This window comes from Natrix helvetica, assembly GCF_964273705.1.
Source record: "Natrix helvetica genome assembly, chromosome: 2".
In the NCBI taxonomy this organism is placed as follows: Eukaryota; Metazoa; Chordata; class Lepidosauria; order Squamata; family Natricidae; genus Natrix; species Natrix helvetica.
The window spans coordinates 42,727,118-42,743,617 of NC_138552.1; the positions used below are offsets into that span (position 1 = coordinate 42,727,118).

The 16,500-nt window shown below is 40.3% G+C and overlaps 1 protein-coding gene across 1 annotated transcript in view; it reads left to right on the top strand.

The window, feature by feature from the left end:
• Positions 1-11,352: 11,352 nt before the first annotated feature.
• Positions 11,353-16,500, top strand: part of ADGRV1 (adhesion G protein-coupled receptor V1) — a gene marked incomplete at its 5' end in the record, with an annotated part of 278,532 nt that continues 273,384 nt past the window's right edge. Inside the window, 2 exon segments of the mRNA XM_081943817.1 lie at positions 11,353-11,411; positions 16,292-16,424. Coding sequence (XP_081799943.1) covers positions 11,353-11,411; positions 16,292-16,424 — 192 coding nt within the window.

The following is a 16,500-nucleotide window of genomic DNA, read 5'->3' on the forward strand; positions in this document are numbered from 1 at the left end:
GGATATTAATATTGTAGTGTTGAAGAAAGCAAAAAATCTATTGTACCACAATTTATAAATATTGAAGATAAAATCCTATCATGGCCATTTAACATTGGAGTATTACAGGCAGAGGAGGCTCTCAAGGAACTTGCAAACAAGGTCGCAGAGCCAAGTTCTGACCCCTTTGCGGAACACCAAGAGATTGGGGGCTTTCCTCACATCTGGGGGCAGGATGGTCCACAAAGCAGGGGCAGAGATTCTTTACCCACTTCTTTAATTTGTTATGCCTTATAAAGTACTAGAAGGGATCCGTTGCATACATCTGGGTGGACTTTTATTGCTAGCACAAAACCGTGTAGAATCAAGTAGCTAGTTTTGTTTCCTCCACCCATATTATTATTTTAAGTCCCTCTTTTCCCATGTCTTCATCCCATGCCAATAAAAGGAAAATAGGAAAGCCTTCCCTTGAAAACAAACAAACAAACAAACAAACTGGAGGCTGCTGCTTTCAGTGTTGTTTTGTCTTCCTCAGAGACATTTTACATAAAAGTGAAAGGAGTAGTTCAACTATCGCATTTGAACTTGGTTTGTTTTCTGCACACACAATTCAATTGGGGATAGGACAACTGTCAGTGAGAGGAGATTTTTTTAAAAAGAAAAATCAGACATTTTAATTTTCATTCTTAAATTGTTGCTGTGGGGAACCTAGGATGACGAAGGAGTATTATGTTTGTTCACCGCCTTGAGTTATTCAATAATAATGAAGGGGAGAAAGTCATAAAGGCAAAAAAAACCCAACACCTTAAATTATTTTTAGAGGTGTAAGGTGTCATTGACATCACAGCTACAGGACTGTCTTTAAAGTAACTTTAAAGTAAAGAGTATATATTTGAGAGAAAAGGGACTTTTTCCACTGCTGATTTTTCGTTCTCCATTCCTGATTTGATGTGAAGCAATTGCAGTATAAAATTTGCAGTGCTTGGTTCCAACCCCTAAATATTTTCAGCTTCATTGGTAGATGGTGGTGTTTTAATTTATGAGTGTATTACTTTTGATAGGCAAAATGATTTGATTTTTTTTCTGGATTTGCTGCCATCTCATTTTAGCAAATCACTAGACCTACGGAAAGCATCCACTGATTGGAGCACTGCCAGTGGTGGGACTGAATTAATGGACTTTTGCCATTCCTTCTACATTAGGGTAAAAATAGCCCAGAGAAAAGTGAGGCATCTGTTTATTCAATATATTGGAAATATATTAAGGAAAGCTTTACATCAGTAAAGCAAAGTTGGTTGATTGACCTGAGTTTATATTTCTTATATTTATAGGCTGTTCTTAAGTCAAATCAGAGAACAGGACCAAAAATAAAATTACAGTACAAAGTTTAAATATTTATGAGAGGAATCATCCAGTCATGTTCATGATTGTGGCCCACTTTATTTTGCCTAACATTTGTAATTTGGGCCCCATGTTTTAAATTGAAGTGCCTTTGGTAAAAAGCAGCACAGCTGATCAATTGTCTGGAAACTAGTAGTAACTGTAAAAGGGATCTTGGAGTCCTAGTGGACAACCATTTAAATAGCAGTGTGCAACAGCTGCCAAAAAAGCCAACACCGTTGTAGGCTGCATAAACAGAGGGATAGAATCAAGATCACGTGAAGTGTTAATACAACTTTATAATGACAAACTTAAACATTGGGCACTATCTAATAAAATGAAATTCAATGGTGAAAAGAGTAAGGTTCTACATTTAGGCAAGAAAAACGAAATGCACAGGTACAGTACATGTGGTACCTTGCTCAATAGTAGTAACTGTGAGAAGGATCTTGGGGTCCTAGTGGACAACCATTTAAATATGAGCCAGCAGTGTGCAGCAGCTGCCAAAAAAGCCAACACAGTTCTAGGTTGCATAAGCAGAGAGATAGAATCAAGATCACGTGAAGTGTTAATACAACTTTATAATGCCTTGGTAAGGCCACACTTGGAATACTGCATTCAGTTTTGGTCACCATGATGTAGAAAAGATGTGGAGACTCTAGAAAGAGTGCAGAGAAGCGCAACAAAGATGGTTAGGGGACTGGAGACTAAAACATATGAAGAATGGTTACAGGAACTGGGTATGTCTAGTTTAATGAAAAGAAGGACTAGGGGAGACATGATAGAAATGTTCCAATATCTCAGGAATTGCCACAAAGAAGAGGGAGTCAAACTATTCTCCAAGGCACCTGAGGGCAGGACAAGAAACAATGGGTGGAAACTAATCAAGGAGAGAAGCAACTTAGAACTGAGGAGAAATTTCCTGACAGTTAGAACAATTAATCAGTGCAACAGCTTGCCTCCAGAAGTTGTGAATGCCCCAACACTGGAAGTCTTTAAGAAGATGTTGGATAGCCATTTGTATAGGGTTTCCTGCCTAGGCAGGGAGTTGGACTAGAAGACCTCCAAGGTCCCTTCCAACTCTGCTATTGCATTGTATTGTAATCCCTACAACATATTTCATGGAATTGGGTATGATTGTTTGAGAAAAGAAAACCAAGGGGTTCTTATGGTTGATATAGTTAAAATACTTTTTCTTACAGACTTGGGGGGAGAGGGAGGAAGAGGGAGAGAAAATGAGGAGACAGCTATCAGGTACAAAACCTTAAAGATCCTTTTGTGTATGTCCAGATTCTACTTTGACAAGTTGATATGTAATTTTTAATTTTAAAATGTCCCGAATTTTCCCAACCCTAGCAAAAGGAGGAAAAACGGAAGGGTGAGAACACCAGTCTGGTGCAGGGAGGCCTCCAACTTCGCTTTGGAATTAAATTCATTGCAAAGCCGGCCTCTTTGAAGAGGGCGGCTGATTGGGTGGCCAAACTCTCCTCTCCCACCAAGCCGGCGAGGAGCGGGAGGACGACAGCCGGGGCAGCAGCGCCGCCAGACACCCAATGAGGGCTTGCCCTGCGGGCACGCATAATACAGGCGTGTGTGACAAGGAGCGGCGGGCGGACGGACCGGCGGCTGCCTGGCAAGCGAGTCCACGGACGCTGATGTCAACGTATCTGAGTCTAGGTAGGTGCTTCGCGAGCGCCCGTGGCTAGGAATCCCGGCTCTGCTGCGGAGCAAGTTGTGAAGTTTCTTTCGTTCCCTCGCTTTGCCTTGAGAGAGCGAGCGAGAGAGCATCTTTCTCTCCCAAGAGCGGCACCTGTTGCTGCGGGGTAGGCAGGCTGCTTGGGTCGAGAGCGAAGCCGATCGGCTTTCAGCTCCGATTGGGGAAGGGAAAAAGGAAACCCTCCTCCTGGCTGAGCTGGAAGCGCCTCGCAACAGTCACTGTAGAAGTCGGGGAGACCGGGGCCCACGGCGCTTAGCGGAGCCCACTGCGGGGGAAGTGGCGCGCGCGCGCGCGCGCAACGGACCTCTTGCCGCTCTTTTCAGGGGCAACTCGTTTATCAAGAAGAGCAAGGCTAGAAAATGCGGCCCCAGAGACCTCTCCTTTCCCTTCCCCAGGCTTGCCCCACCGAAGCCCCTTCTTCTTTCCCGCCAAAACCTCCTCCTTTTTATACCTCCTCTCCCCTCCCCGCCTCCCCCTCTTTTGTCCTGCGGGCAGGCCACCCTCGAGGCTCTGGCGGAGCTCCGGCGTCCGTCTTTGCCCCAGTCTCAACCCACCCACCCACCTGCGGCCACCCGCTGATCCCGGGACTTCAGGTCCGCAGCTCCAGCTGACTTTCCCCCAAAGCCTGTGCATTGCCGTCGGCGACAGCGGCGGCAGCCAGAGCTCCGGACTTGCACCTCCTGCTGCCGGCGACAGCGAAGGCCACCTGAGTCCGAATTTGCACCCGCTGCACCTGCATAGCTGCTGCCACTTCAGCTCAATCTCTCTCCCCCCCCCCGCGCGCGCAACACACACTACATTCCTACCATTGCTCTCAGGTGAAATCCGTAGGGTGGGACCTCCCTGCATCAAACATGAGATTTTTATGGGGTGAGGATGATGTCTTCCAATTTTGCCGCTTCCCTCTTGTAACGCTACTGCATTATCTAATTCTTAGCATACTAGCGTAACCAGTTAGGAGCTGCACAGCACCTGCTCAGGCAGTTTAAAAGTGTTGTGGCTATTTATCAGAAATTGGATTATAAGTGATCATATTGCTAATAACCTGTCATTGCATCATCCTGATAAGTGGTACTTCAGTTGCATTCCTCTTGCAATTTGCTACATGTTCCTTGTGACATAATCTATCCTCAAATAAAGAGGAAAAGGGGGAAAACAAGTACTACATGTATATACCAATAGTGGAACAATAAAGTCTGAACCTTATTCACTGCATATATTCAAATGTTTCTATTCTCCCTAAGACTTCAACTCTTTGTCATAGATGCAGTATTATACTTTGAAGGCTAAGAAGCATATAACTTACTAGATGTGAAAGCTGTAATTTGTGTATTATGTCACACTAGATAGAGCTTATCTCTTTGAATGAACAAAATAAATGTGTAAGAGCGTTAGGTTTTGTTGTAATTTCCTGATTTCATTCAAACTAAATTTGAATTTCACCTAAATGAAAGTCCTGGGATCTGCAGCCCAGTCTTTTACTCTGCAATGTATTCAACTTAATTCAATGATATTATCTAATGTATGTTTTACAGGATCATATTCTTAACTGCTTAGTTTTGGTCATGTTGTGCTAAACTTTGATAGATGTTTCCCACAAAGAAACATTATATATTAAGTTCTGAGCATACATACATATGATGCATACTTAAGCATTACTAAAATTGCTTATAAATGTTATTCAAGTATTACCAGGTAATGAGGAAGACAAGTTCTAAATTTGTTCTTTTATTCTTGATAAAGAAATGTATTAGTTTATCTGACTGTAACACTCAGATGAATATTAATTTGGATTTACTGAAATAAAATGAAAATGTTTAAAAGAAAAATTCTTATGTAGAGAAATGGATTGTTAATAATCAGTTGTAAATTCAATTATACAAAAGTTAAATATCAGATTTCTATTGAGATTGGAAAGAAGCTGATAAAATAAATCATTAAGCTTTTGTATGCACTTTTAATTAAAAATGCAGACAACATGAAGCATTTTGTTTCACTGTTTAATAACAAAAGCACACAGATACAATTTTAATTTGCAGCTGAAAAAATAAAGGAGGTATTGTAATTAAGGAAAACTGTTCCATTCCTGGAAGCAAGTCTAACTGAACTTAATGAGTCTAACTTTTGAATAGACATATAGCCTTGTTGCAAATGTTTAATGTGAACTGTATTATACCTGAATTTAGGAACATATTTCCCTCCATCTAAATTGTTTAAGATTAATCATTTGGAAATATGGGATCCTATACCATTTAGTTGATTTTTAGATTATCATCAACTTCAGGAAGAAAAATGTTAATATGTAACTTTTTTCAAAGCACAAATCAAATACATGTAAATTATACGAATATCATGTTACATAAAACTGATTACCTTGATGAATAGTTAAATATTGGGAAAGCACCCATAAATGATTTTGATGGAATTCTTTATTTCTTAAGATGTTGACAAAGATAAAATTTTGATATGTTTGGAAAAGTTTAAGATGAATTTGGATAATATATGTGACACTTCTCATCAGTATCCATTATACAAATATCATTTAATAGAATATACAGTATGTTGATTTGTGTATATATATTAGGCAGAAGCAATACTATTCTTCTATGAAGAACAGTTTGTTAAACTTGTCTTCAAATTTATATATTTGAAATTGTCTCCTTTGAACTATGTTTTATTTATATAGAAACCGAAAACAATCACAAATTGTTCTTGGGTATGTATCAAACAACTGATTTATGATATTGTTAGATTGGGTAATGGATAGGCACACACAGGCTTAACGATTACAACAGCTCTTTATTGAGTACAACAAGTGAGAACAATCCAGCGAAGGTTGAGTCTGACAGCAGCCCTTTTATAGGGAGCTGTCAGACCTTTCGACCAATAGGATTAAACAGCAGGAACAGAGGACCTTGGTAGAAACCACTGTAGTTAGAACAAGTATCTAACACCCCTCCCCTCTTGGATGGAACAATCCTACTTGTTACGTAGTCATGCAGGTAGGTGGGCTATTGGGTAGCTCTGCCTGACCTGCGCAGTTCAGTGGGAGGGGTTTCCATTGACAGGTTGGACGGACCTGTTTGCTCCGCAGCTCCGCTTGGTGGAAGCTCCTGAAACCTTTCACAGGCCCCAGCTGGAGCTTCTAGAGCCAGTTCTCTTGGAGCTCGCTGCGGGCCTGCAACATAACCAGATAGGTTTCCCGGTACCCTCGGGCTTGAGCTGGCCATGGAAGGAGTGAGTGTTTGCTCCATTTGGGTAGGGCTTTGGCTAACTCGTGCAAAAGTTACCTCTGGTTGTCTAAGAGTGGAGTTGGAGAAGCGGCCATGAAGTTGGTCAATATGCCTTCTCCAATTCCTACCGTCCTCAAGCTCTAGGAGGTAAGAGCGAGGGCCGGTGATGCCTATCACCTTGGCAAGAATCCACAGAGTTCCCCCGGCATAGTTGTGGGCATATACCGAATCCCCTACACTAAATGTCCGAATCTTGCTTGTGGAGTCTGGGGGCGATGAGGCAGAATAATTGGGGTGTAGCCGGTCTAAGTAGGACCTTAGTCGGTGACCCATGAGGAGCTCGGAGGGGCTTCTCTCTGTAGTGGCACTGGGTGTGATGTGCTGAATTAGCAAATAGTGGTCAACCCATGTTTGCCAATCTCCCGGGACCATCCTAGAGAGGGCTTCTTTTGCAGATCTCACCATTCTCTCCGCCTGACCATTGGAGGCCAGATGGAATGGCGTGACCAGGGCATGCCTGATTCCCTGAGCTGCTAGGAAAGTCTCAAACTGCATGGTAGTGAATTGGGGCCCGTTGTCAGAGACCAAGACGTTGGACAGGCCATGCGTGGAGAAAAGTCTCTGTAGCACCTTGATGACCGCTTCTGCCGTAGTGGAGGTCATCAGGACTACCTCTAACCATTTCGAGTAGGCATCCACAACTACGAGAAATGTCTGGCCGTGAACTGGGCTAGCAAAGTCAATGTGTACCCTAGACCAGGTGCTTGAGGTCTCTTCCACTCTTTAGTGCCTCTGGGGGAGCTGGTCTGGTCCTGGCATGGTGTGCAGGTAGCAACCCATTCTTCGATCTCCCTGTCCATGTTAGGCCACCACACGTAACTCCTAGCCAAAGACTTCATCCTGAAAATTCCAGGATGCCCTACGTGTAAAGCCTCTAATACTGCAATGCGCAGTTTGGGTGGAACAACAACCTGGTCCCCCCATAGTGAACAGACATTTACAACTGATAACTCATCGCGTTTGGCAAAATACATTTTGAAATCAGCCCCAACAGGCCCCTTGGGCCACCCCCTCCACATCCACTTCAAAATTTGCTTGATGGTGGAGTCCTTAGCAGAGTGACGGGCAACGGCACTGGACAAGACAGGTCCAGCCTCAAGGCAGTCAATGAGAAGTTCAGGCAGCGGGCAGCGGCTGAGAGCGTGAGCGTGCCCCAAAGTGGAGCCTGGTCGGTGGATGACACGGTAGGAGTAGGCAGCTAGGAAAATGGTCCATCTGATCATGCAGAGTGATAATGACTCTGGGGTAGGTCGGTCCCCAGCCAATAAGCCCAACAACGGCTTGTGGTCTGTAACCAGTTCGAAGTCCTGGCCATAAAGATATTCATGGAACCTCTTTACTCTGGCCACTGCAGCCAAAGCCTCACGATCCAGCTGGCTGTAGTTCCGCTCTGTGGCAGACAAGTTCCTGGCGTAAAATGCAATAGGGGTTTCGATTCTGTTGGGCATGCGGTGGCTGAGGACGGCGCTGACGCCAAACGGGGAAGAGTTGCAGGTCAGCACCAATGGCAGGGTCTGGCTGTACTGTACCAGGAAGGAATCCACTGACAGGAGTCATTTTACTGCAGCAAATGCAGCAGCCTCGGCTTTGCCCCAGGACCACTTCGCGTTCTTAGCCAGGAAATGGTGTAAGAACTCAGCAACAGTGGCTTTTTGTTTAAGAAAGATGCTGTATAAATTAAGGAGCCCAAGGAACGCCTGCAGCTCGGTTTGATTGTGAGGTGTGGGGGCGTCCTGAAGTGCTTTGTTTTTTGTGTGGTCGGGTGAATTCCAGAGCAATTGATTCAGTACCCTAGGTATTCAACCCTTGGCACGCTTAATTTGGCATTTCTCCTTTTTGAGACGGAGGCCTTTGTCTCTAATTCAAGCCAAAATCGTTTGTACACGTTTTAAAAGTTGTGCCTCGTTTGCAGCCAATACCAAAATGTTGTTGAAATAGGGGACGACTCCTGGAATCCCCTGCAAAAGCCGTTCAATGATGCTTTGGAACAGTCCGGGGGCGATACTAACGCCGAATTGCAGGCGTTTGAATGCACCCCTGTGCGTCACAATGGCTTGGGCCTCCGCCATAGTGCCATCTACAGGCAATTGTTGGTATGCCTGCGCCATGTCCAATTTAGCAAAAACTTTTCCGGGGCCTAATGAATGAAGGAGGTGCTGTACAATGGGTACAGAGTAGGCGCTCTGTTGTAGAGCTTTATTTATTGTGCACTTGTAGTCCGCGCAGATATGGGCAGACCCATCAGATTTGACAGGTGTCACTATAGGGGTCTCCCAGCATGTGTGATTGACCGGCTCTAGGATTCCCTGGCCTACGAGCTTGTCAATTTCCCTGTCAATTTTGGGGAGGAGAGCAAAAGGTACTCTCCCGGACTTTAGCCTTATTGGGGCTATGTTGGGGTCCAAACTAAAGGAAATTGGAGTCCCCACATACTTACCCAGACCGGTGCCGAAGACGTCCTCGAACTCGTTAAAAATGGCTTCAGTGCCGTCGTCTTTCAAGGCGTTGATACCAGTCACTTTTAGGCCCAGCGCTTGGAACCAATCTAGCGCTAGGAGGCTCTGCAGGTTGTCGCTGACCACTGTCACTGGGAGTTTCCCACTGAATTGCTTGAACTTCATGTGGAAGGTGCCTTGGCCCATGATGGGGACCCGGTTTCCTTGGTAATCGCGTAGGCGGATGTCAGGGGTGCGAAGATGCTGCTTCTTTAGGCTAGGGATAGCCTGCTTCAGGGTAGACCATGGTATGATGGTCAGTGATGACCCGGTGTTGATCTCCATCTCACATGGAGAGTCCTCGATGAGGACTGTGACCTTCAGCTTTTTTGGCCACTTGGTGCGGACTTGGCCGATTGACGTGTGGTAGGTGACTCTATTGTCGCCCTCTGAGCGCCGTGGTGGCTTCTGCCAGGCCCCTTGGTTGGGCCTCTATTGGCGGTTTGGCGTGTTTCTAGGCTGCCAGGCAGTAGCAGGGAATTCGCTCCAGCACAGCTTGGCAATGTGCCCCTTTAGCTCTCAGCGCTGGCAGGTTGCGTCACAGAAATGGCAAGCCGATCTGGCATGGTCTCCTCCACAGCTAGTGCAAGGCGGGGCTGGGCGCGATACTGCGCATGTGGCAGCTGTCATCTTCTTCGCCTTCTAAGCTGTTGGGCTCTGTACGCGTGTACTCTTTCGTGCATCTTGTGGAGTGCTTTGGCGCTGCAGAGTCTCAGTAGATTTGACGGCTGATTTGGACGTCCTGGCTTCGTCCAAGGTGATCTGTAGAGTGAGGTTAGATTTAGCAAGTAACCTCCTCTGTAGGTTAATGTCCCATATGCTGCAAATTATGCAGTCCAGAATCAGCTCGTCCAGGTCTCGGAATTCGCATTAGGCTGCAGCCTTGCAGAGCGCCCCCCTACTCGTTAATCGACTTGCCCTCTTTATGGTTCCTGATGTTAAACTTATGCTGGGGAACGTGCTTGGACAGCTTGGGCTCATAGTGAGTCCTTAGTGTCTGCTGAAGCACGGACCAGGTGATTGATTGTAGCGGTGTCAGCTCAGAGAGGTCTTTCGCCATCTCGAACACTTCCCGGCCACAGTACCTGAGGAACATGTTCTTCTTGCGGCCTTCAGAAAGGCCCATGAGGTAGTTTGCCTCGAGGAAATAGTCAAATCGTAGCATGTACGAGTCCCAGTGCTCGGTGACTGGGTCATACGGAGTTGGTGGGGCATGCATGGCCATTTTGTGTTCAGAGGGCATTTTGATTTTGCCGCTCAAAAATGGCTACTCGAAGCCATGCTGAGCTCCGGGCTGGATGTACTTGCTGGATTGCTACGCTCTTTTCGGTTCGCCTAGTTGCCTTCCAATCCCACCCTCATCGCCAGTATTAGATTGGGTAATGGATAGGCACACACAGGCTTAACGGTAATAACAGCTCTTTATTGAGTACAAGAAGTAAGAACAATCCAGCGAAGGTTGAGTCTGACAGCAGCCCTTTTATAGGGAGCTGTCAGACCCCTCGACCAATAGGATTAAACCTCTGTTCATGCTGGAAAAGAGGACCTTGGTGGAAACCACTGTAGTTAGAACAAGTATCTAACAAATATTGATATACATTAATTCTGGCTTGGGCTAAAGAGAAAATTTCTTCTCTCATTGAGTACATTGGCTCAATATAATGAATGTATTTCATTGTTAAATTTAACTTGACTGGTAGAAAATTATTTTACATTACAGTATGTATTATGTATGCCCAATTTTGCTTGGGGAAATGGCTTCTGAGATTGGTTTAAATAAATGCCTTTGTTGAATTACAACTGTTACTTCTATAAAAAAAGATCTGTCAGATCAGAATAACTATAAAATAAGGTCTGTAATAAGCAATTTTACTATAATCAAAGATTTATGTATATGCATTACAATAAGAAAAAATTATGTAAGTAGCCTTATTCTTTGAATCTTTGAAACAAGAAATTTTGAATAATGGAAATTCTCATTGTTTGAATTGCATTCATTGAAAAATTGCAGAATATGAAGGCTTAAAAGATTCAGGGCTCATTTAAACATGATTGGAATAATGCTAAACATGTCACAGTTGCTTCTAAACAAAAGAGGAGGAAAAACACATTTTGGAATATTGGCATTTCATCCAATTCTTGAATATTGCTTTGAGTTTCAGAGCATCTGTAAATGTATGTATAAACATATTTCTTCAAAAAATAATTCTCCATATGCAGTATATATTAACACAGTAATATATAACAGGATGGTGTGCTGCAATTTGCTTAACATCAGGTTCCTAATGTATTGTTGGGAGTATTTTTCTTCAACTACTATCACAAAGCTAAAGTATGTTAAGGTTTGAAAAAGTTATGCTCCATCAATACTAATCAGATTTTGCTAATTTATGACTGATGTCTCATTTGACCCATGAATTGCTCTTCATTCTCCTTGAAGCAATCCAAAATTACTCTGGGCTGCTCAGAGCTTTAGTGGAGATTTAACATGGCCTTAATTCAGCCATCTGTTACAGCTTTGGCAGACCAAAGTGATCTGAAGCAGTGGTCAGAACTTTAGAGATTTCTCACATGTTTGGAAGTTAGAGAAATCTTTTGAATCATTCTTTGCCAGACAATAATGTAGAACAGGAAGAAAAAAGAGAATAATTCCCATGAAGTCGAGGCCTCACCGTCTGCCTTCAGCAGTCCTGAAAGGCAATTAGCATTTCAACCAGCCAATTTAGTTACATGCAACAAAGTACTTGGGCCTGTAATTTGCTTTCCTCAGCTTGGTGCTGTTGAGAACTAGACCTTGTGTAATCCTCTCAAAGTACCTTTATTTCCTGCATGGTTATTGTTGCTAGCCTTAAATAATTAATCAACAAAGAGGTTTCCTTGTCTTGAACTCCAGGGATGCCATGAGGCAGGAGAAGCAAAGTAGTTGGCTAATAAGAGAATGATTATAATGATTAAATAGTAGTTATTAAATTGTGGACTAGATTACAAGGTTTAGTAAGGCTCTAAAACATCAGTGATAAGAAGGTGGATATTTTCCAATAACATTTCAAGCCTATATTTTCTTCAATAGTCTGCAATGCACAATGCAAGCACATTGCGGTTAAAAATCAAAATGGACAAATGAGGCAGTACAATTAGTAAAAATGAATGGAAAATGAAAAATGTGATTGTATCCTAAGAAAGTCATCAAGATGAAAACCTTCACTTTTTTTAAAATAATTGAAAGATCAAATATAATTTGAATACATTTCTGTGAAATACATTGTTTAGAACTCCTGAATGCAACTCCTAGCATTTGATTATACTTGCATAATTGCATTGTACTTGATAATGAGCTATGGCACTTAGCAAACATTTAATATGTGTTTATTATAGAACTGGTTAATGAAACCTCTGAAAACAAACAAGTTCAAAGACTCCAGATTTAATATGAATTGTGATTCATATTATGCTTATTCATTTGAAAGAATTAATTAACAAGGTTAATTCTTCTGTTCATGTCTTGAATAATGGAATGAAATATTACAAAATCATTGCACATAGAGTTTTAGGGGTCTGGCACTGTTAACTACTTGTGGTTTTTCCTAGCTGGTAAATTCAGCAACTGGAAGGTTTCCTCCATTTTAGTAACATGCTGGGGAGAATCAACAGTCTGCTACATTTATTTCATGTAGCATATCATAGCGAGCCTTGCTTCTTTACGAACAACCTTAGGAATCCTGAAATGAGTACATATTTTAAATCAGTTAATGGGTTTGGATATTTATAAATTAATTTTGTTTGAAATAATATATCTTTCATCTTTATCATAAATACCTACAGCATGCAGTTCATCTCAGCATAGTTCTTCTTGGTGTTTCATTTTAAAAGCTACTGTAGTGTCAAATATTCCTCTGCCATGAGATACAATCATTGTGTTCTGTTGCAAGCAAATAAATTGAAATTATGACAGAATAGCAGCAGTGATCAACTATACTACTTTTTAATCTTGCAATATTACCTGATAAATGACTGATTCTTGGAGCATCAGTTACTTAGAGTTAGTGATGGCTTCCTGGGAAGAGTGTGTTAAATTTCTGATAGAAAAATGATAATAATAAAACTGCACCATGGACATTATAACACTGTCTTTCTAAAGTTAATAAGAGAAAATTATTTTATATAACTTGCCAGCTTTTATATATTTTCATGTATATAAATCCTAACATTCTGGAGACGTTATTTCAGCTACCTTCAGCAATTGACGTAATACACAAATTGTTTGAAATTGCTTCATACAATGCATCCTATTGAAAATGTAGAATTTATGCTCTAGTGTCTATAACCAAATGTGGTATATACATTGGTTAAAACTGTAAACTACAAGTGTTTCTTTATGTATGTTTTAATGTGTGAAAATAACAAAGAACCACATGGAATCCTAAAGACTAGAAAATGTATTAGCCTATAAACTTTTATGGGAAATTGAAATTGATTGCGGTCCATAAGAGCCGATGTAATAACTGTTGCCTATATATACAGTTGTAAAAGAACAAAACAGCTACATGCATAAATACTATCCTGCTGTAATGATATGTAACACAGAGTTGAGAGACAGGACAAAGATATGATGCTTTGTGAGTGGTCTGATAAGACATGGCATAACCTGGAGCTGCACAGTGTGTGGAGAAAGAGGTCAGAAGGGACCCTCCCTAGCTTTTTAGACTGTAAAGGAGAAGGCTGGAGAGTTGTACTGTTAGGCTTGCAAAATTTCTACAATAAAGTAGAATTAGCTCATATTTCCTGTGTCGTTTACCTGGGAAGGCTGACATCTGCCAAAGTAAATGATGGAAATATCAAAAAAATTGGAACCACTGAGTTCAACAACATATTTTATTTTTAAAAAATTGGACTACTTGTTGAATGTTTTAATAGCATGGAAAGTTAAAGGTGCAAAACATTCTCTCCCAGAAGCCCTGTAGATTTTACAGGAGGCATTCAACTTTCCTTATGGGTAACAGACTTTCAAGGCATTTTGGAGTTGTCTAGATCTAATTTTTAAGTCACTATCCATAATTGGAATAGCTTTATGAAATATTGGTTTAATATATTTTCCATTTTTCATAGATGATAGATAGATAGATAGATGATAGATAGATAGATAGATAGATAGATAGATAGATAGATAGATAGATAGATAGATAGATAGTTAGATGATAGATAGATTAATGTATGACATACATATGCGTATGTAAACATCACAAATAAAATATAATAAGGAAGATTTTTTGTTAACTGAATAATTGATGTCATGGTTATTAGTCTCTTGTTGCACAGCAGTAACTTTATAGTTTTAGTAAGATAATAGAATTCAAGTACTGTAACTCTAAACGTAGTTACCTTGCTCTACAAGGATTGTGTTTTCAGGTTTATTTTAGCAAGGTATTTAGTATGGGAAGATACTTGCTTCATCTAAGGTAACTTCTGAAGTTAAAAGGTCAGCCACCTTAGTTCTTTAAAGAACAATTACTGCATTACAAATGGATTTTTCTCATACTTTACAAGGACAGCATTTTATGTTCAAAAGGCAAGGTTTTAACTTCAATTAATAATTTCAAAATTATAAATAAGATACATTTAATTTCAACAAAAATTATCACTTTAATTCTTTTTATGCTACCTGTTTTGGTTATTCCTTACTGAATTTTAAATTGTTAAGATAATAATTAATATTAGTATTAATTTAGATTATCTTCCTGGAAAATATTAGAAATGAGAATCTTCTTTGCTGACATGATATTATTATTTGTTTCTGATTGCTACAAAACTACAAACTATAAACTTACACACAGTCAGCCAGATTTTCCATTTTTATCAACCTATTGAGTTTTTCCTAAGGACTAAGATAGTTGTTGTTTGATGGTGTTAAAGGTATTATCACAAGATGTAAGCTGCTTCAAATTTTTTTTTTTGTTATTGTTGTTGCTAATCAGCCAGGTATTTAGATTGGATGTGCCATTTTTTATTTCCTGGTACTTAGGATAGGCAGATATTTCATGGTGTTTAAGGTATTGTTGCAGGATGTAAGCTGTTTCAAATAAAACTGCCTTTTGCAATTTACTGATGGTGATTTTGTCAATGCAGATGGTGTTCAAGTGACTTTTCAGATATTGTGGTGTGTACCCAAGACGCCTATTTCTATTAGATGCCTACTATCTGTTGTCTAGTTTTCTTTTTTATTGTCCTGCTTCCAGGTTCTGCCAAGACAACTGTTCAGATTTTTTTTCTTATCAAAAGTTCTTAAGTCTGAAGTATTATGTGACGGGCTTGTCTGTTTAAATTCTGAAATCTCAAAGCCCTTTATCTGTTTTCATTTTCTATTAGTCACTGTACAAAATAAGTACAACGGAAATTGGTTACTTTATATTACTTTGTCTGCTTCGTGATCTTACCAGTTCTTGCTTGCAGGCAAATGATATTTCTTGCAGATATTCCAGTGCAACATTATTGCTAGTTTGTCATGCTGTTATTTGTAGTCAGTCCGTATGTTTTTATTATATGCACCAAAATGTAAAATTACATTTGCTACATCTGATATTGGCCTTCACATTCATCAAGTTCTTCCTGAGAACGTGGATATTGTAATGTATCAGTATAGTATATGTGTGGATCCAAGTGATGTGACCTTTTGTGATTGACAGATGAAAATACATAATAAAACAAGTCCATCATTCATGTTATACATACAAAATAATGAAATCGATAATCAATCAAACCAATTTCTGGGTAGTCCAGTAAATCCAGTAAATAAGGGAAAGTGAATATGGGACATGAATAATGTATAATGAGTCCCACAAGACAATTTAATGGCTGAGAAAATAATTCTATTTGTGATAATTTGAGTAGATGGAATATACATGTTGATCCAACTAATAAGTACTAGAGGAAATACATATTCAACAAAACTTGTTTCAAAAATTTCCATTAAATGTATCAAAATCCTTTCTCCATGTCTAGCAAAACTATGTAATAATATTAATCAAAGTAAAATCCTTAGCAAAATATATGTCCAATACATCTGTATAATATTTAGAATGACTATGATAATTAATACATGCAGTACATTTAATTAAACATTCTCTCTCTTATACACGCACATGCACCCTCACAAACATCTTCTGACTCCATTACTTCAGATAATTGAAATAAATTGTTAGCAATTAAGCAAAATTGCTATAGTTTTTATAGACTGGATTTTCCACTTTTTTTGTATATATATTTGACTAGCCCACCTTCAAGAAAAAGGCATAACTCTTAAGGGAGAATGTAAGATTAAAGTTTAAAAATTATCTTTTATCCCCCCCTCCCCCCATTTTACTTTTGCCTTCTTTTGTTTCAGGGATGCCCTCTGTCTGTTTACTAGTTATACTTCTTTTATCACTAATCAGTTTGATTTCTGGAGAAACAGAAGTAAAATTTACAGGACAAACAGAATTTGTAGTAAATGAAACAACTACAACGGTTATACGTCTTGTTATTGAAAGAATAGGAGACCCAGTGAATGTCACAGCAATTGTATCGGTAAGAAACGTTTCCAATCTAATTGCTCTAATAGCAAATATTTACGTGGTTTCCTTTCTGAAAGGGAATTTTTTAC